The sequence below is a fragment of the Delphinapterus leucas genome, unplaced genomic scaffold, assembly GCF_059928025.1.
Source record: "Delphinapterus leucas isolate spDelLeu-1000000601 "Yukka" unplaced genomic scaffold, BTC_Dleu_Yukka2 spDelLeu_asBTCV2_sq25, whole genome shotgun sequence".
Lineage (NCBI taxonomy): Eukaryota > Metazoa > Chordata > Mammalia > Artiodactyla > Monodontidae > Delphinapterus > Delphinapterus leucas.
Window position 1 is genome coordinate 17,177,815 of NW_028322234.1, and position 20,736 is coordinate 17,198,550.

The 20,736-nt window shown below is 56.8% G+C and overlaps 2 protein-coding genes across 3 annotated transcripts; one reads left to right on the forward strand and one right to left on the reverse strand.

The window, feature by feature from the left end:
• The first annotated feature begins 78 nt into the window (after positions 1-78).
• On the forward strand, positions 79-8,725 carry GIPC3 (GIPC PDZ domain containing family member 3). Of its 2 annotated transcripts, none has more exons than XM_022557326.3 (6): positions 79-389; positions 1,150-1,335; positions 1,450-1,630; positions 2,823-2,935; positions 3,216-3,297; positions 3,429-3,687. In XM_022557326.3, the coding sequence occupies exons 1-6, from the start codon at positions 147-149 to the stop codon at positions 3,578-3,580; spliced, it is 957 nt and encodes a 318-aa protein (XP_022413034.1). In that variant the 5' UTR covers positions 79-146; the 3' UTR covers positions 3,581-3,687. The 2 variants fall into 2 exon arrangements, with proteins under 2 accessions (XP_022413034.1, XP_089761822.1); XM_089905696.1 differs by lacking the exon at positions 79-389 and adding an exon at positions 6,707-8,725 and having other exon boundaries at positions 599-1,335; positions 3,216-3,310; positions 3,429-6,671.
• Positions 7,965-18,016, reverse strand: TBXA2R (thromboxane A2 receptor). The gene is made up of 3 exons (XM_022557325.2): positions 17,627-18,016; positions 12,374-13,242; positions 7,965-8,353 (listed from the first exon to the last, which is right to left on the reverse strand). Exons 2-3 carry the CDS (start codon positions 13,157-13,159, stop codon positions 8,108-8,110), a joined length of 1,032 nt encoding a protein of 343 aa, XP_022413033.1. The 5' UTR covers positions 13,160-13,242; positions 17,627-18,016; the 3' UTR covers positions 7,965-8,107.
• Between the last annotated feature and the right edge of the window lie 2,720 nt (positions 18,017-20,736).

Consider the following 20,736-nt stretch of genomic DNA (forward strand, 5'->3'; position numbering starts at 1 on the left):
TGTCGCCTTCCCGGGAGGCTCGGGTTCCCGGATCCCCTTACCCCGGCGGCTCGGCTGTCGCTCCTTGGGCCGGGGGAGGGGAGGCTGCAGGAAGCGGCGGATCCGGCGGCTGTGGCCGTGGCCCCGGTGGCCGAGCTCCTCCTGCCATGGAGACCACAGCGGTCCGCGAGGCCCGGGGGGCCGAGGCCCCACGCCTGCCCGCGCCCCCGCCCTCGCCCGCCGAGCCCCCGGCTGCGTCCCCCACCCCGGCCGCGCCCCGAGCCCGCCCGCGCCTCATCTTCCGCACGCAGCTGGCTCACGGCAGCCCCACGGGCAAGATCGAGGGCTTCACCAACGTCCGTGAGCTTTACGCCAAGATCGCCGAGGCCTTCGGGATCGCGCCCACCGAGGTGAGGCCCGCGGACCCCCAGCACCCGAGGCCCACCGGCTGACCGGGGGTAGGGGTGGACCCTGGACGCCGGGACTGGGGCCCCAGAACGCCCATCTTCGGATGGAGGGGACCCGATCTCCGGATCTCAGAGACGCACCTCTCAGATCCTGGGGTGTCCGTACCCGGTGGACCCCCTGCGCAAAACATGCGCACGTCTTAGGGTTAACGGATGCCTAGTTCGTCCAGGAAAACACTGGGCTGACCCAGCTAGGAGTGGACCCCAGCTCTCAGGGAAGCGCCTATGTTTCCTGGGCGCGGCTGAGGGGCTGTGGTTCCAGGCAGCCCCCTTTCAGGTGAGAAGTCCGAGGCCGCGAGGGGTCAGGGGCTGGGTTGTAAGTGCGCCTCGCAGCCCCGAGGGGGCGCCAGCAGATTTAGAACAGTTTTAAAAGATGGGGGTGACAGGGCAACGAAGGGTTAAAAGGGGAAGTCTGGGGGGGTGGGAGAGGGGCGTCCTCCTGCCCTAAGTCTCCTTCTCACCCTGCTCCCCATTCTGGGGGTCCCAGTCTCCTCGCCTCCCACCCCATTCTGAGAGGATCCCATACTCTGCCATTACACGTGACTGCGATCCTGGTAGGGGATGACTGGGGTCAGTTTCGTGCCTCTTTGCGCCTCGGTTTCCCTATCAGGCCCCTGAGCCCAACCCCCGGTTGTTCTGCGCAGACGGTGGGGGATGAATGAGGTCTGTCATTAATTTTGGGTTCCCCCTCCCCTCGGGACAGATCTTATTCTGTACCCTAAACAGCCACAAAGTGGACATGCAGAAACTCCTAGGCGGCCAGATAGGGTTGGAGGACTTTATCTTTGCCCACGTGCGCGGCGAGACCAAAGAGGTGGAGGTCACTAAGACCGAGGACGCCCTGGGACTGACCATCACTGACAACGGGGCTGGCTATGCCTTCATCAAGGTGCCCGTGGGGGCGGGTGGCTTCCCGGGTGCCCCTCTCTGCCCCTCTCTGGTGTGAACAGGACCTAAGAGGGGCCGCTGGGGTGGCCCTGTGAGTGACTCTGGGTCCCTGCAGAGGATCAAGGAAGGCAGCATCATCAACCGGATCGAGGCAGTGTGCGTGGGCGACAGCATTGAGGCCATCAACGACCACTCAATCGTTGGCTGCCGCCACTACGAGGTGGCCAAGATGCTCCGGGAGCTGCCCAAGTCGCAGCCTTTCACCCTGCGCCTGGTTCAGCCCAAGAGAGCTTTCGGTGAGGGCCACCTGGGGCCCAGGGGGCAGGCTGGTGGGGGGTGGTGGGGAAGCTCTTCCAGAAATTGGTCCTCTGCATGCACCGGGTGGCAAAGGGTGGGGGGATGGGACAGGATGGAAGGTTCTAGGTGCCTCTGGTGACAGGACAGGGAGCTTCTGGCACTGTATGAGGAACAGGAGGGTCATTTCTAGATTGTCATAGAGTTGGTCTGGGCATGGGGGTCGGGGGAGGCTTGGGAAGATTGGGAAAGGGTGAGGAGGTATCTGGATCTATTTTGTAGCTGGTCTGGGAGCTTTTAAAGTACTGCTATGAGGCTCTGGTGAGTTCTTGAAAGTGACTCTCAAAGGGAGCTTTAGAATGCAGCTTTTCAAAGAGAAGTCTGTGACTGGTCCATGGATGAGATAAGGAGGTCCCCGTCGAAGAAGGATTCTTAACCTCAGCACTATTCACATCTGGGGCTGGATGATTGTTGTGGGGCGGTCTTGGGCACTGTCAGGTTCGACCTAACAGGTGCCAGTGTCTCCCCTGAGTTGTAACAATCAAAAGCGTCTCTAGGTATTGTCAATGTCACGGGGGGGGGTGGCAAAATCACACTCCTCCCCCCCCCCGCCCCCCGTGCCAGCTGGGTTGAGAACCTTGATCTAGAATGTAGATCACCTTGTTTAGTTCAGCAGACAATTGTTTTCCATAAGTAGACTTTCTCAAGGAAGGAAGCAGGATGCTAATTTCCATTCTGGCACAGCCTTCTTATCTCATCATGGACTGCCCCTTTGAGTCACCCTGTCCCAGAACAAGAGGTTCTAAAGGTGCCCTGGCCCATCTGGAGGGAGGTCCCAGGAGAGTGTGACAGGATGGGGTCCTAGATCTGCCCTGGAGCAGGACAGTGAACTCTGAGAGCCGTGAGCAGGTTAGGAAGAGCCAATTCTAGAGCAAGGAGCTTTCTAGATTGATCCTCTGGGCACAAGGAGAATCTTAAGCAGTCTCTTCTAGAGAAAGTCATGTTGAGAGGAGGAGGGAAATTTGAGGGAAGAAAGGATTCTCAAGTATGGTCCCTGAGGATTCACCCATGGACATAAGGAGGACTTTGAACGGTAGGAATGTTCTAGAAAGGCTCAGCTGGTGGCTTCTGAGTGTTTAGGAAGATATGGATCTGCCCAGAACACATGCACCTCCTCCACTCTGTCCCCTCCAGATATGATCGGCCAGAGGAGCCGGAGCAGCAAATGCCCCACGGAGGCAAAAGTCAGCAGTGGGAGGGAGACCCTGCGGCTTCGGTCTGGGGGGGCCGCCACTGTGGAGGAAGTGGTGAGTGGAGGGGAGAAGGGTGGACATCAGGGTCTCTTGCACCTAGAGTTCTATCGCTGACTCAGCATGACCTTGGGTAAGACCCTCTCCTTTGCCCAGCCTCAGTTTCCCTACCTGCAAAGTGGGCCCTTGTCAGTCAGGGCAGTAATGGTGGGACCAGAAGCATTGACTAATGTGTGGTCCCAGTCTGCTGTCACCTAAGGGGTGGGGGACTGGGGAGGGGGCTGGGCTGGAGTGATCCCAGGCTTCTGACCCTCTGCTTTGCTCCCTACGACCCCAGCCTAGTGAATTTGAGGAGGAGGCATCTCGGAGGGTGGATGACCTGCTGGAGAGCTACATGGGCATTCGGGACCCAGAGCTGGGTAAGGGGCCAGGGTAAGCCGGGTGGACCCTGGGGGGAGGACAGCCCATGGGGAGGAGGCAAGGGTCCCAGGGGAAGCTGGCGTCCCCCCAGGGAGCGCCCTCACCCACTTCCCCTCGGCTCGGCCTGCAGCGTCCACCATGGTGGAGACATCCAAGAAGACAGTGAGTGTCCAGGAGTTTGCACGCCATTTAGACTCCGTTTTGGGCGAGTTCGCCTTCCCGGACGAGTTTGTGGTGGAGGTGTGGGCCGCCATCGGCGAGGCCAGGGAGGCCTGTGGCTAGTCTGCCCCGGGGCCGAGCGCAGCCCCAGCCCGGAGCCCAGCCCCCTGTCCCAGCCCTCCCGGCCAGTTCCCCAAGCCCAGCCCTGCTCTGGAGTCCAGAAGCCCAGATCTGAGACCCAGCCCTGCTCTAGAGCCCAGCCCAGCTCAGAGTCCAAGCCCAGATCTGAGACTGGTATCACCTCTAGAACCCACACCAGTTTTGAGACTGAGCCCAGCCCTGAGACTCGGCCATGCTCTAGAACCCAGCTCAGCTCGGAGACCAAGCCCAGATCTGAGACCAAATTCACCTCTAGAACCCATACTAGTTTTGAGACCAAGAGCAGCCCTGAGACCCAGCCCTGCTCTAGAACCCAGCCCAGCTCAGAGACCAAGCCCAGGTCTGAGACCCAGCCCTCCCCTAGAACCCAGTTCAGCTCGGAGACCAAGCTCCCCTCTAGAGCCAAGGCCAGCTCTGAGACCACGTTCACCTCTAGAACCCATACCAGTTTTGAGACCAAGCCCAGCTCTGAGACCAAGCCCTGCTCTGGAACCCAGGACAGCTCTGAGGCCCAATTCATCACTAGAACCCAAGCCAGTTCTGAGATGCAACCCAGCTCCAGAACCCAGTTCTCCTCTAGAACCCAGGACAGCTCAGAGACCAAGCCCAGATCTGAGACCCAGCCCTGCTCTAGAACCCAGCTCAGCTCGGAGACCAAGCTCCCCTCTAGAGCCAAGGCCAGCTCTGAGACCACGTTCACCTCTAGAACCCATACCAGTTTTGAGACCAAGCCCAGCTCTGAGACCAAGCCCTGCTCTGGAACCCAGGACAGCTCTGAGGCCCAATTCATCACTAGAACCCAAGCCAGTTCTGAGATGCAACCCAGCTCCAGAACCCAGTTCTCCTCTAGAACCCAGGACAGCTCAGAGACCAAGCCCAGATCTGAGACCCAGCCCTGCTCTAGAACCCAGCTCAGCTCGGAGACCAAGCTCCCCTCTAGAGCCAAGGCCAGCTCTGAGACCACGTTCACCTCTAGAACCCATACCAGTTTTGAGACCAAGCCCAGCTCTGAGACCAAGCCCTGCTCTGGAACCAAGGCCAGCTCTGAGGCCCAGTTCATCACTAGAACCCAAGCCAGTTCTGAGATGCAACCCAGCTCCAGAACCCAGCTCTCCTCTAGAACCCAGGACAGCTCTGAGGCTAAGCTGAGCTCTGATATAAAGTCAAGTTTGGGAACCCAGACAAGTTTTAAGAGCCACCCCGGCTCTGAAATCAATCCTAGTTCTGAAAGTCAGGCCAGCTTTATGACCCAGCCCTGCCTTAAAACTCGACCCAACTCTGGAACGCAAGACAGCTCCATGACCCAGTTGTACCTGGACACCTGGTCCAGCTCAGAAACGCCAGTTAGTTCTGGAACCCAGGTGAGACTCAAGAAGCAGCCCAGTTACAGAAGCCATGTCAGCTCAGGATTCAAAGACAGTTCCGAAACGCAACCCTATTCTCATGCCCAGACCAGCTCAGGAGCCCAGATGCACGCTGCAGGGCAGTCCAGGCCCAGACCCCACCCCGATACTAGGGCCCAGCCCAGCTCCAATGATGAATCCAGCTCAGAGACTGAGCCCAGCTCTATACCCCAGACTAGTGCAACAAGCAGGCCTGTCTCCAGAATTCAGACAAGCTCTGGACCCCCATCCATCTCTGGGGCAAGGCCCGCCTCCAGAGCTCCACTTGATGCCAAGACCCGCCCTCACTGCAGAACACAGAGCGGCTCTAGAACGTCATCCAGCTCTGGGACCCAGACAGACTTCAAGGCTTGGCCAATTTCCAGAGTTCAGTCCAGCTCAGGCACCCCACCCAGCTCCAGAACTCAGCTCAGTTCTAGAGCACAGGCTGGCTCTGAAATCCCATCCAGCTCTAAAACACAGTCAATTGCTGAGACCTACTTGAGTTCCAGAGTCCAGCTAAAGTCTGGGCCTGGGACCCAGACCAATGCAGCAACAGACTTAAGCTCCACAGCTCTGTCAAGCTCTGAGAGCAGGCCCAGCTCCAGGACCCAGACCTGCCTGGGAACTCAAAACACCTCTGGGACCCAGCTCATCTCAGAAACCCTGCCAAGCTCTAGAAACCAACTCCAGACCACACCCCCAGGCAACTCTGGTATTGAGCCGGACTTTGGGAGACAGACCAGCTCTGGAACTCAGCTCATCTCTACAGCCCAGCCCAGCTCTGGGACCCAGACCAGTTCAAGAATACAGCCCAGTTCTGGAACCCAACCCAGCTCCGGAACGCAGACCAGCTCTGGAACCCAGCTCAACTCTGAGACCCAGCCCAGTGCAATAATGCAGCCCCTCTCTGGAGTCCACCTCATTTCTGGAACCGAAACCAGCTCCAGAACGCAGACCAGTTCTGGAACCCAGCTCAACTCTGAGACCCAGCCCAGCTCTGGGACCCAGACCAGTGCAAGAATTCAGCCCAGCTCTGGAGCCCAGCTCAGCTCCAGAACCCAGTTCAGCTCTAGAACTCAGTTCAGATCTGAGACTCACCACAGCTCTGAAACCCAGACCAGTTCAAGAACCCAGCCCAGCTCTGGAATCCACCTTAGTTCCAGAACCGAATCTCTTTCTGAAACCCAATCCAGCTCCAGAAGCCAGACCAGCTCAAGAATACATCTCAGCTCTAGAAATGGGCTCCGCCCACCAACCCCTGGCCTTGACCACAGAACCCAGGCTGATCCCACTCCCCCAGCCCGACCTCAACACCCAGGCCCACCACTCAGAGCCCCACCTACAGGTCCTAGGAGGGTCTCTCACCCTCAGTCCCATGATCGGGTTCAAGGAGCCCAGGCCGATACTGGCCCAGGCCGAAGCCCATCCACTTCTGCCCTGTTCCCACGGCCGTGGTCCCCCTCCGTCCCGCAGAAACCAGCCCTTCCCCCCAAGCCCCAGCTGAGACCCCAGAAGTCCACCCCACCCACCAAATCTGTCATCCCTAGTTCTGCCACCAGGGCGGCCCTCCTGCATTCCCAGCCCCCTGAACCCTCAGCTCAGGGGCCTGCCCCCTCCCCCGAGCTCAGGGAGCCAGGGCCAGCTCCGCCGGCGTCAGAGCCCCTCCCCTACCATGGGGGGCTATAGCTTGGGGGTGACATACTTGTGGCCCCCCTCCCCTCTCCTGCCCCTCCCAGCCTGGGTCCCCCAGAAGCAGCAGGTGACCTCATTCCCCCACAGGCGGGGTGTGGGGGGGGTGAGGGAGGGTGGACACAGGGGCTTTGGTTTCACCCGGGCCTGACTCTGGGAGCTGTAAGCAGATCCCAGGTCTGTGGAGGGGAGGCGGGGTGAGGCGGCGGGCGGGGGGGGGGAAGTTGGGGCAGGAGGCGGTTTCCCCCTCATGTACCTCGAGGGCTCATGGGGAATAAAGGCACCTCCCACCCCTGCAGCCCTGTGTGTCATTTTTGGGGGGTGTTTGGGGGAGAGCAGAGGAAGGGGCAGGCGTGAGGGTCTGGGGGGCTGACATGACAGCACTAGATGCTTCTTACGTGGCTACGATGTGCCAGGCGCATTGTTAAGTGCCAAGTGTGCAGGTGCTCATGGACCTGCAGACACACGGTGCTCTAGACAAACTCAGTCGTTCGGCCATTCTGTCTGCCTTTACTGAGCACCTACTATGGGCCAGGAGCTGCTTGTTCAAGGCATGGGGAGTCTGAAGGGCTGAGTGAATAGATGGCTAAACCACAAGCTTATGAGGGAGTGCATCCCATCTGCCCTGGAGGAAGCAGGCGTGTACGCCATGGTCTCTGTGTGTCTTGCCCTCTCTTTTCCTCACCTGCAAAATGGGTTTAATCCCAGAACCCTCTCCTAGGGGCTGTAGGGAGGCTTCCAGGAGATCCAAGCTGTAAAGTGCTTAGGGAAGACTCAATAAAGGAAATGGGGAGAGGAGCTGGAAGCCAGCCCAACCTCTTGGGGCTTCCACAGCCCCCCAGTCCTGCTCGGCTGCCACACGGTTGGATAGGAATATTGATACAAGAAACTTCAATAATTGACGATTTCAGAGCCAAAAGAGATTATATTTTGGCAAGAGAGGGAGTCTCTTGCCCGTTCTCATTCAACCTTTTCTAGACAGAGCCTTCTCAAATTGGGCTGTCAAAGGGAATCAACTGTACCCCAGTAAGTAGGTCATATTCAGGGGTCAGAGGGGGTCAGAGTCCCCCATTTCTGGAGGATTTCTGCAAGGGGAGGCTTACAAGTCTGCTTTCCTCCAGACACCATCCCAGCATTGCCCACACCCTTCCTGGGATTGGGAGGGGCCTCTGAGTGGGGAGGGGGCGGAGAGAGGGGAGGGGCTTTGGAAAGGGGGGTCAGGGAAGAGTTGGAGGGTCCCCAGGGATGATGGAAGACAGCACACAATCCTGCCACTCAAACTGTCCATCCTGCACTCCTGGCTCCTGGACTTCTGAACAGGCAGATGCGACTGACAGGGAGGACAAAGTTTAGATGGGGGACATGCTGGCAGGGTGCTCTGTCCTTCCAGAGCTGCCCCCGACGTCCAGCCCTGGCCCTACTGCATCGTGGACCTGCGGGTGAGCTGGGGTTGCAGGGAGAGCGACCTGGGCCGGGTACTGAGGCGAGGGTGGAGGCGCCGGATCACCGCCCGGCGAAACAGGATGTACACCCAGGGGTCGAGGATCTGGTTCCAGGTGGCCACGCGCAGGTAGATAAGCAGCTGCTTCTCGGTGGCTCGGGACAGCTGCCCAGTCGGGCTCATGGCAGGCGGGCTCCGCAGCACCGTCTGGGCGATAAAGACCTGCGCGGGGAGGGGTGTGTGTGCGTGTGGCCAGAGCGGTCAGCCGGGGGCCAGGCCGGCCACCAGCCCTGCCCTCCACCAGTACCTGCCCGGGCCACCTGCCATCCACCGAGATCCCGTGCTGATTTTGTCCCCGAGGTGCTGTGTGACCCCGGGAGAGCTGCCTGACCTCTCTGAGCTTCAGCTGATGTGGCCAAAAAATAGCACACTTTTCCTGCTCCTCTCCTGGGCACAATTAAACGTGGTGGACAAGAGGACTTGCAGGTGCGAGCAGGTGGAATCACTGCGACTGCCAGTTTTATTATTCTATCAAACATTTATATTTTATACAAATTTTATAATATAATATCAAATTATGGTATAAAATTGTATATTAAATAATTAAATTTTATGCTGTTTATTTTAAGTCAGTTTATATTATATTAAAATTTATAGTTTATAAAATTTTATGTTAAATAATGTTTGTTAAATTCTTATATTAAATCACTTTAATATATTTTATTAAATATTGGATTTTATATTTAATATTATACAATATATAATGTAATAAGGTATTTACAGATTATCATAGAATATAGTTACCTAATAATTAATATATTGTTAATTATAACTATTATATATAGTTATGCTATATATATTATATAGTATTTAAAGTTATATATGTAATTATATAATATATAACATAATTATAAGGATGTGACTATACATTACATAATGATTGATATAATTATTAAGTATTAATTAATAACATGTAATTATAGCTATATGTTATACAGTATTTAACAATTACATAATATATATTATATGATTGATATATTATTAAGTATGAATGAATAATATATAACTATAGTTATATGTTATATAGTATTTAACAGTTGTATAATATATAACTATATATTATATAATGATTGATATAATTGTTAAATATTAAATAATAATATGTAATTATAGCTATATGTTATACAGTATTTAAAAATTATATAATGATTGATATAATTATTAATTCTAATCTAATATAATTAATTATAATTATTATATTTCATAATTATAATCAAATTTATACTATATTTAATATAATTATATTCATATTGTATTGCATGTATTATATTAAAATAAATTTTTTCTTTTTTTTTTGGCTGCACCATACAGCTTGCGGAACCTTAGTTCCCTGACCAGGGATTGAACCTGTGCCCTCAGCAGTGTAAGTGCAGAGTCCTAACCACTGGACCGCTAGGAAATTCCCCCAAAATTATTATTTTAAAATTGTTTCCTGAGCACCTAGAGTGTGCTGGGCAATTCTGGGGACACTGCAGTGGCCAAGACAGACCCAGGTCCCACTTGCACAGGTTCACAGGCTCACAGCCCCATTAGGACATGTGACCAGGTGGTTGCAGCTTGGCGGTGGGAGTGGGGGTGACCTAGCAGTGATGGAGGCACTGTTGGAGCCCAGAGTAGGAGCCTGACCGGGCTTGGGAGAGGTAACCAGATGGCGAATAGGAGTTTCCCAGGTGAGTTTGAAGGAAGTGTCTGTGGGCCTTTCTTCTGGGACAATAGGGAGCTATGGGAGGTTTTAGAGCAGGAGTTACCTCATGGGCCAAATCTGGCCTGCCACCTGTTTTTGTTTTGCTTTGTTTGCTTTTTTTTTGCCTTTTTGGTTTGTTTTGTTGTTTTGCTAAGAATGTTTTTACATGTGTCAATGGTGAGAGAAAAAAATTAGAAAGCATATTTTGGGGGTTTTTTAATTTAAAAAAATTTTTATTTTTATTTTTTATTTTTTGGCCATGTCACGCAGCATGCTCAACTAGGGATCGAACCCACACCCCCTGCAGTGGAAGCACGGAGTCTTAACCACTGGGCCACCAGGGTAGTGGCCTAGAAAGCGTATTTTGCGACGTGACAATGACATGAAATTCAAATTTCAGAGTCCGTAAATGAAGTCCTATTGGTGCACAGTCACGCCCATTTGTTTCCATGTAGCTTTCATGCCACAGCAGCAGAGCTGCGTCGTTGTCACAGAGACTGTGTTTAAAGGGCTTACTATATGGCCTTTTAGGAAAAACTTTGCTGCCCAAGGGGACCAGGAATCGTTTAATGATTCAACGATTCTACCTAGGATGCCTTCCTGGTTTTTACCTAACAGCTCAACTTCTATTTATCCTACAAAGCCTCAGTTCCAATGGTTCAGAGCAGGGCAGGGCTCATCCTGGGTATTTCAAGAGAGTCAAGGCTGGAGGGCAGGGAGAAAGAAGAGGCTGAGACAGATCCTTGTCAGGGACCTCTTGGTGAAGGTGACATTTGAGGGAAGACATGGAGGAGTGAGGGAGTGATCCATGTGGAGATCTGGGGTGGGGGAAAGCATTCCAGGCAGAGGGTACAGCCCAGTGCAAAGGTCCTGGGGCAGGACTGAGCCTGGCATGTTGGAGGAACAGCCAGGAGGTCCATGTGTCTGGAGCAGAGTGAGCGAGGGGGAGAGAGGGAGGAGGGGAGGGCAGGGAGGGGACGGGGCAGGTCGTGCAGGGCCTTGTGGGTGGCAGGGAGGACTTGGGCTTTTACCCTGAGGGAGGTGGGAGCCCTGGAGGGCTGTGGGCAGAGCGGGGACCTGACTCAGGTGCTCACAGGCACCGTCTAGATGCTGCTCGATAAATAATAATGATAATAATTACAAGTGAATATAGAAATGGCCTCAGCTCGACACAGATGTAGAGAGTAAACGTATGGACACCAAGAGGGTAAAGTGGCGGGGTGGGGCGGTGGTGGTGGGATGAATTGGGAGATTGGGATTGACATATATACACTAATATGTATAAAATAGATAACTAATAAGAACCTGCTGTATAAAATAAATAAAATAAAATACAAAAAGAAATGGCCTCAGCTCTATGAGACCAGGCCTGGGAGGGACACCCCAGGTACAGAACAGAAGCACATTTCTCAGCCGGAAGCATCGTCCTGTAACTGCCACTCCCTTGGGACCCATCAGTGCCTGCAGCTTCACGTATCACAAAAAAAATTATGTTCCTTTCTTTTTTTCTCCCACCACTGACACACGTGAAAACATTCTTAGCAAAACAAAGCAAACCAAATTTGCAATCTTCCTATCCCACAGGTTTAGCTTTTGTTTTAGCCCTTATCACTTCCTAATATCTACCACTTCACTTATTTATATACTATGTTTATTTTCTGTCTTCCCCACGACCTAAGAGTTCCAGGAAGTCAGGCGGTTTTGTCAGTTTTGTTCCCTGTGCAGTGCCTAGACCAGAGCCAGCAACACACTCAAAGCTCAGTAAATGTTTGTTGAAGGAACCAATGAACAAATGAGTTCATGTCATCATCCTGACAGTCACTCTGAGAGGCTGGCACCTTTTTAGTCATCCCCATAATAGGGGGAGATTGAGGCTGGAGGAGATTGAGGCTGGAGATTGACCTGTAGCCAGAGTCACATGATAAGTCCTTGTTGGATGTGGGGTGGAAACCAAGTATCTGATTCCAGTCTCCAGACTTGTGGCCATCCAGTCAGAAATGGAAAAATAACCACTCCAAGCGGCCAATTACATCAATCAGTGGAAGGACTTCAGCAAGCTCCCCTGACTCAGGGAAGATCTGTGCAAGGCTAGGGTCCAGCCCAGAACTAGGCACAAAGTAGAAATGATTCAGTAATTGTACCTGGAATGTCCTCCCTGCTTTTCTCTGGCAGGTAAACTCCTCTTCATCCTTCAAAACCCCAGCTCCAATGCCCCTCTTCCAGAAAGCCTTCCCTGATATCCCAGGGAGAGCCTGGGAGCCCTTCCCTGGGCATCTCAGTCCCAGGACACTGCCTCTGCCCCAGTCCTGCCCCCAGTTTGGGATTATCTGTGTCTTGCTCATGGGTTCCTCAAGGAAGGACCCTTGAACACTGGGGTCATGCCCACATTTTCTTGGGCGGACAAGAACCTGAGGGTTATGAATTCATTCGGGAGGAACCGAGGCCCAGTCACCAAGGGTGGGTGGGAGACCCCGGCAGCCCCTGCCCCCGCCACTCACCAGCAGCGGCATCCAGCAGATGCTGGCCACCACCATGATGCCCGTGAGCTGAGCCATCATCTCGACCTCGCAGTCCCGTGGGCGCTGCTGGGCGGCCTCCTGCCCGTGGTAGACGTGGCACAGGGTGGCCACGCTGATCGTGTTGAGCAGGAAGGACAGCCCCACTGAGAGGCTGCCAAGGAGGGTGAAGAGCAAACCGAAGGCCACATCCCCTGGCTCGGCACCGAGTGTGAGGAAGCACCAGGAGCCCGGGTACTGCACGGTGTAGCGACCTACACCCAGCAGGGGCAGCAGGCCCAGCGCCAGCGCGGTGGCCCACACCAGCCCCACAGTGGTCCAAGCCCGGCGCTGCGAGGAGGCTGCGGGCCGTGAGAAGGGCCGGGTGATGCCCAGGTAGCGCTCCGAGGCCATGGCGGCCCCCAGCAGCAGCGGGCACAGGCCAAAAAAGACCATGATGACGCCCATGAAGTGGCAGAGGCTGCAACCGGGGTCCACGGCCTGCCAGTCAAAGAGGGCGGCGTGCTGGGACACCACGATGGTGCCAGTGACCAGCAGCCCCATGAAGTCAGTGATAACCAGGCCACAGAGGAAGGTCAGGAAGGAGGATCGCGCATGGGAGCTGCCCTGCCGCGCACTCACCAGCACACTCAACGCCAGCAGGTTGGAGGCCAGGCCCACCAGGCAGAAGGAGGCCGCGAACCAGGGGGAGGCGATCAGGCGCCGTTCCTCCAGCGTGATGTTTGTTGGCCGCAAACAGGGTCCCAGAGAACTGCCATTGGGCCACATGGCGCCAGAGCGGAGTGGGGAGGGTCACCACCCCATCAGGCCAAGGCTGCAGGTGGGGTGGACTGGCACTGGCTCAGGCACACCTGGGGAGGGTGGTGGCAGAAGAGAAGATTTGCTGGTGATTCATTCTGCATTTTAGTCTGAGCAGCCCTGGTGAACTCCTACACAACCTTCAATGCCCCAGCTCAAATATCCCCTCCTATAGGAAGCCTTTCCTGACCTATCTCACTCCCTACTCAGTAAGTATTACTATTACTACTATGACTAGCTCCAGCCCTGTCCTGCCCAGGCTCAGTGACCCTCAAGGGTGAGGATCAGTTCTGTCTCCTCTGGGAACCCTGAAAGACACCAGTTAGTATTTGCCAGGTCTCAGAGAAGGGCTGAGAAGCCCCAGTTTGAACTCCAGCCCTGGTACCCACTGTGTGACCCCAGGCAAATGATTTCTTCTCTCTAAACTTCCATTTCCCTGCTGGTCATCCATCTGAGCCCTTGGTGGACTGCAGAATCCAGAACAGATTTCAGCTATTGTAAAACAGGACACACCCAGTGTGGGGAGGGCAGCTGGCTGGTGGCCAGAGGTCGCTGGTTCTCGAGTGGGCTCCAAGGTCAGCCTTGTGGGTTACAATTTCTTGTGAAATTGTGGGAGAAACCTGGCCCCATTGGTGTTTTAGGGAGAGCCTTCCTCACATGTTGGAATCGTGTAGATTCTTTTTTTCCCCCGTTTTTGTTTAATAAGAAATAAACCCAGAAATCCAGTTCCATCTGGGAGCAAAACTCAGGTCATTTGGAGCAACAGGATCCCTAGGGACGGGCTATAAACAATAGGAGGAGGGTAATGGGCTATAAACTACCCTGTGTGGGGCTGGGGGAGAAAATTGGAGAGACATATGGGTCTGACTGCCTCGGGTGTGGACGAATCAGCCAGATATGGGGACGTCGAGTAGAAATAGAATGAGACCATTCAAAAGCCAGCTTCCAGGGGCTTCCCTGGTAGTCCAGTGGGTAAGGCTCCGCGCTCCCAATGCAGGGGTCCTGGGTTCAATCCCTGGTCGGGGAACTAGATCCCACATGCATGACGCAACTAAAGAGTTACATGCCGCAACTAAGAGTCCACATGCCACAACTAAGAAGTCTGCATGCTGCAACTAAGAAGTCCACATGCCGCAACTATTCCCCAAAAGGACACAGCAGGGAGGGCGTAAGGTCACCCAGGGGGCCGGCACCCCACCCTGGGCGCACACCACGAGCCATCCTTGTGCTGGCAGGGAGGGGGCACTGGGTGGCGGGATCAGAGTGGGCAAAGGTGGGGAGGCAGGACCATGGGAGGCACAGATGGCCCAGGCAGTTAAAGCTCAGAAAGGTCCTCTTATGATCTCCATTTTGCAAAGGCAGGGAACCTGAGGCACAGAGAGGTTAAATAACTAATCCAAAGTCACACAGCCTAGCCGGGGTGGATCTGAGATTTAAACTCGGGCCTCATTACATACAAATGTGTGTAATTGAGTCAAAGGCCTGCGAGTCAGGTGGAGGCTGGTGGGAGGTGGGTGTGGAGGGTCACCATCGTTGGAATTTTCCTTGATGAAAAACAGATAGAATTTTTCTGGGGAATTCCCTGGCGGCCCAATGGTTAAGACTCCGACCTTTCACTGCCGAGGGCATGGGTTCAGTCCCTGGTCAGGGAACTAAGATCCTGCAAGCTGTGCAGCTCAGCCAAACAAAAAACACACCCACCAAACAAACAAAAAAAAAGGGATAGAATTTTTCTAAAAAGTTGGTCAGACTGGATTCGAACACTGACTTTGCCACAATCCCCGAGGGGAGTCAAGTCCCCGCTCTGAGTCTCAGTCTCCCTTCCTATAAGATGGGGTGGATGATGAGAACGACTTCGTCCGTGCCCAGGGCTAAGCCCACGTAGGCGCTCCATTCATGCTAGCCCTGAGCCCATGCCTGTGACCTGGCCCCAGCAGTGAGCGTGCTCCGCTACCCCCTCGCTCCCCATCTCATTAATTCAGCTCAGCGGCTCCTTATTGAGCCTCATAAATTATCCAGCTCCTGCTGGCCGGCTCCACAGAGCTTCCCTTCCAGGCTGAGAGCCAAGGCCACTGCCACTTCGATGGGGGCGGGGCCTGGAGACGGAAACCTGAACCCCAGAGGGGTGGGGGCTTTCCACGGTGCTCGGCCATCTGAGCCCTCCACTCCCCGGCAGGGGTGTGCTCTTTGCCATCTCAGATTTGGCCTGCACTTGGATTCCCCCTGGGGCGGGGCGCTTGCTCCCTCCCTCCCTTGAGAGCTGGTAATGCGCTGTTTCTAAACATTCCTGGGGACTCGGGGCTGTGCCTGCGGTCACTGCCCCTGCCTCAGCCTTGAGTGACCGCCAGCTCCTCCCGGGTCTCATGGTCCCCTGGTTCCCCACCCTTGCGCGGGCGCTTATGCACCCGGGGACATACACCCTGTGTCTGCCTCATCTCCCATGTCTGGGAACAAGCCTGTGGCCCAGGGCCTTTGGCCTGGGGGAGGCTGGAAACTGGCACCACTCCCTCTGGCCCCAGCCGGCGGTTTCCAGTCCCCCCGAGGGGTTCAGGTGAGAGCGAACAGCTCAAGTTCCCCAGGCAAGCAGGCCAGAGGGGCACCTGGCGAGGCCTCCCTTCCCCTCCCACATTGGCCGGGAGGGCTGGCAGGGCCCCCACCCTGCAGGGGACTGTGCTCTTCCCAGCCCGAGGGCCATAAGCACCACGGTGTGGCCCTTGGGGGAACTGCTCTCCCTCTCTGTGCCTCAAGAGAAACATGGACCCCAGATTTGCTGGACAAACCCAGGATTCCATGGCCCGAGAGTGGGGAGGTTTGGACTTTGAAGGTCCAGGGTTCTGGAATTCTAACGAGTTCCCAGTTCTGGAAGATGAAGGCCCCAAGAATCTAGAGTTTCAAGGGGCTGAGGTTCCAGAACTTTGATGGGAATTTGGTTGGGTCCTGGGTTCCAGAAATATCTCTCTCGGGTCCTTGGCTCCTCTCTGGAGGATGGACTTTCAGTGCTCCCTCAGCCTCCCTCGGTGAGGCTGGGAGGGATCTATCCACCGCTGTCCCAGAGGCCTGTGCGCTGGGTTGGGCTCGGGCACCAGGCTGGTCCTCCCTCCGCCCACCATGGTGGCTCTCATGGAATGTGGTCTTTGGTTCCCAAGGGCCAGGCCCCTCCTCTGCCTGATGGTCCGTCATCACCTCTGCCCCACTCTTCTCCTCCAGCTCCTGTGATCCATCCGTCTTTCAACAAGTCCCTCTTCCTCTTGACACGCCACCACCTGGCCTGCCCGGCCTGCCTGTCCTCACGCCATGGACCCACCCAGGCTCCCCCAAGGGTGACGGTGACCTCAGACAAACTCGGACTGGAGCCCGCAATCTGCCACTGCCCAGCTGGGGGCTCGACCTTGCTGAGTCTCAGTTTCCCCCTCTGTGAAATGGGGATAACAAGGACACCGACTCGCCTGCTGGCATTCTGGCTGGTCTTCCCAGGCCTGACCTGCTCCTGCCACCGAGACTTTGCCTCCGTTGTGCCCTCCCATCCCCACCCCGCCTGGTGCACCCTTCCTGCTTCCTGGCTGTGTGCATGGGGCAGCCAGGTGGGGGCCCTGATGCTCTGTGTGACCTTGGCCCACTTCCACGTTTCCTAGGTCCTTTAATGCTGCCCAGGTGACCAACGACGATGTCCTCTGGCATGACAGTGCAGGGACCAGGCCAATCTCTGCATCAGTTCCTGCCCTTACCCGATGCAGACCTGCATGCCTGAGGGTGTGGACCCCCTCCACGCCCTTGTGCAGCCACAGACGCCCACACAGACACAAACGCATACATGCAGGGCCACTGTCAGTCCCCAGGCCCACCCCTGCCTTCCCCCACCGCAAGACTCAATTTCTGGGAACTTTTCCTGTTCGTGACAGCAGCCAGGCCCCCACCCCAGAGGCATCACAATCAGCCTGCCAGGGTTGGAGCCGAGCCTTGGCCCGGACTCACACGGTCCCTCCCTGTGAGCCTCAGTTTCCTTATCTGTCCAAGCACCAGCGGGGGACGGATGGGTGATGAAGGGACAGGACCCAAGCCAGGCGGCCAGTGGTTAATGATGGGCACAACTCCGAGTGTGCACACAGACACACAACCAACCGGACGTGTGCTCACACAGCCACAGCCAGCACCCTGGCTCCCTCCGCAGCTGTAGTGGCACCACAGGACACGGAATGGCCGGGCACAGAGCCAGGGAAACCCACACACAAAGCACATCCTCCGCCACACTGGCCACAGAGGCACACGCAGGTGCCCAGGGCCGGTAGCACTCCAGGCACGGGATCCAGGCTCACCAATGCCCCGGAACACCCAGCACCTGGCAATTGTCACCGCCCACGGTGAAACACCCACGGCAGGGCGGGTCACCGCAGGATACACCCAAGGCACACCTGCCCACTCTCATGCCCCGCCCCTAACCTGATGGCCAATTGTCCTCAGCAGGCGATGGTCGATGGGGCGTGCAGGGGTAGCCAGCCGCGCAGTCGTGTCCCGGCGGACCGGGCTGGAGGGGGGCGTGCGGAAGCGGAAGCAGGGCGGCTTCCGGGGCCCCTGAGGAAACTGAGTCACAGCGGGAGAACCACGCCGAGGACCCCGGCACTGCCACGTCGCGGCGGGACACAGATAGAGGGTGGGACGGGGCGGGGTCCCGGGCCGCGGGAGGGGCGGCGAGGTCCCCTCCCGGCCTGGAGGGGGTTCGGCGGGGACTAAAAATAGCACGGGGCTGGGGCTCCGTTCTGCGGCCGGCGCCCGTCTCTGCTAGTGTCTGGCTCAATCTCTGTGTCTTTCGGTCTGTCTCCCATCAGCCCCTCCAGTCCCGCGCTGGCCACGCCCCTCCCGCCCGGGCTGATGAGGGTCAGTGGGCGCCCCCTAGCCCAGCGGGGAGACCGCGAGGCCTCCTGGGGGAGGGGGCGCCCATGGGACCCCAGGGCCGTAGGGGCAGGGGCGGTGGCCGGGGTGGCCGGCGCCCTCTCGGGAGCCTCCGCCCGCTCCCCTCCCCCAAGCCCACCCCAGCCAGGTCCCCTCCCGGCGCTCCGGCCGCCAGGCCCAGTGTTATTCACCGTCCGGGCTGCACCCGAGGATGAGAGGGGGCGGGGGCGGGCCCGGCGGGCCCCGCTCCCCAGGGCGCCAGACCCCGACCCAGGGACCCAGGGCTCAGAGCTGGTGAACCCGGTGGGGTGGGGCCTGGCACACAGTAGGTGCCTCATCAGTGTAGGGTCTGTCTGAGGCCCCTGCCCGGGCTGGGGGTAGAGGTGCAGGGACGTTTAGAGGGGAGAGGCGAGCACACTCTCCACCCAGGAGCTTCGTGGGCAGCCTGCTGAGACAGGCTTCTCGAGCAGGTGATCTGGGAGGGCTGTGGGTGGTGGCATTCTAGGGGGAGGGTCCTGTGAGGACACAGGCTGGCATTGGGGCCAGAGGAGGCAAAGCCCCCTGCAGAGCCGCCTGCGGTCCGGGTGGGGAGGTGTGCTTTCCCTCAGCCCCCGCAGTGCAGGGTGGGGAAGGATGCCCAGAGCCCGGCACTGCAGGAGTGATTGAGGATGAGCAGCAGGCTGGAAGCAGGGCTGGGGAATGTCTCCCCAGGAAGGATCGGCTTCCTTGGAAGCCCCCAGACTCACTCAGGGCTGTGGGCCAGGGTCTGATCAGCCCAAAGCCATGAAAGCAGAGGGTGACCACCTGGGTACGGCTAGAGCAAAGGCATGGAGGCTGGACCGTGATGCAGGAAAGTGAGAAGCTCCTTAAAGGTCCTTCCTGCCCACAGTCCTTGGGCCTCAGGTGGGTGAAGGGGGTCCACGGGCCTGGGGCTGGCCTTCGAAGATGTGTGGAGGGCAGGGCTTGGGCATGGAGGGGTGGCCTTGGGCCTCCTTGGCCCTCAGTTAAGGCCTGGAGTGAGCCGGGGCTCTCTGGCTTGGCCTTGACCTCACCCCACCCAGTCCTCAGGAGCCTGGGAGGGGCACAGAGTACAGGCTCTGAGTGAGAAAGATGGACTCCTGCCCTGGCCCTGCTCTCCCCTCCATTGGGTCTACCCACTATCCTTCTGGCCTCTGCATCCCTCCAGATGGCACCTCCTCTGTTCCATCCCACTTAACCGTAACTTCTCTTCCTTGACAAGGAATCTCCCCAACTCCTATGCATCTGGCAGAGCCCTGGTTCCGAGGCCCTCTCCTCTGTAAAGCCTAGTTGTTCCAGGCAGTCTTGCCTCCCCCACCCCCTCCTTAAGGGCAACTCTGTGTGGCAGCCCATGTGGTAGAACAGGTAGACTAAACCTGACCTGCCCTCAAAGATCCCCCAGGCTGGAGAGAGAGAAAGCTGGATACAGACAGTCCCACTCTCCTGCGCTCAGGGCTGGGCCCAAGGAAGTGACAGGGCTTAGGTAGGAGCCCAGGAGGTGAGGCAGAAAGGCATCCTGGGGTGGGGGTAAGGGAGAAGGGACTGAGAACTGGGGCTTTGTGGAATGCGTAGGAGTTCCACAGGTCCAAGAGACGTGGCAGAAATTACACATGCAAAACTTTGGAGGCAAGAGAGAACATGAGGCTTCGGGGAACTGTAAGGGAGGCAGACTTGGTGGGAAGAGGATGTGGGGCTGGGACTTCAGATGGAGTGGTGGGTGAGATGAAAGGGGACTGTTCCGGTCTCACTTCCTCTGGCCTGAGATAAGAAGGACAGTGCTCCTTCTGGGAAGTAGCCAGGGCAGGGGTCAGAGAAGCGCACTTGACTTGCAATTAGCCTGGGTCTCACGACGACTCTGCAAGGCGGGGGGGTAAAAATGCTCATTTTATAGATGGGAAACTGAGGCCTGGAGGGCAGATAGGACGTGTCAAAGGCCACGTGTGGGTGGGATCTGAATATGAGTACTGGGCTTCCCCCACCTCCTGGGCTGGTGGCTAGTGGTCTCCTGGCCTCCGTTTCCCACCCACCCCCACCCCCCACCCTGCTCAAAGGGCACACGGGAGTCGTGGGAGGGGTTGAGATGGCCTGGGGGCTCCAGATGGTGGGAACAGAGACCAGGTTCAGGACGTGCCCCCCCCCCCCACCGCCATGGCTGTGGTTTCCGGTGGGAGCCAGGCAGAAAGCATCTATTCTTAGCTTCACTCACAGCCCAGGGCAGGAAGAGGCTGGGGTGGGGTTGGGGACAATCTGAGGGACACTGGGTGGATGCTGGGCCAGGGCTGTGTCATGGGGCAGCTGGGTGGGGTGATGTGCCTCCAGTCTGCCTGAGGGGTCTCCCTGACACTCAACTTGTGCCCTGCCCAGCTTACTCACCCTCTATGGCTCCCCAGTGCCCTGGGAAAGAGTCCAGCAGCTGGACTTGCATTCGGCCCTGCCCTGGGCGCACCTGTTGCCTTTTCCTCTGCAAGGCAGGCCCCACCCTCCTTCTCTGCCCGGCAGCCCCGTCCTCCCAGGCCCAGAACCTGCATCCCTCCCCTCCTCCAGGGAGCCTTCAGTGTCCCTTCTGGGGCCCCCCAGACTCAATGCCTCCCCTGCCCTACCCTGACTCCTTGCCTGGAGGGCGACTGAGCCCAGCTCTCCTC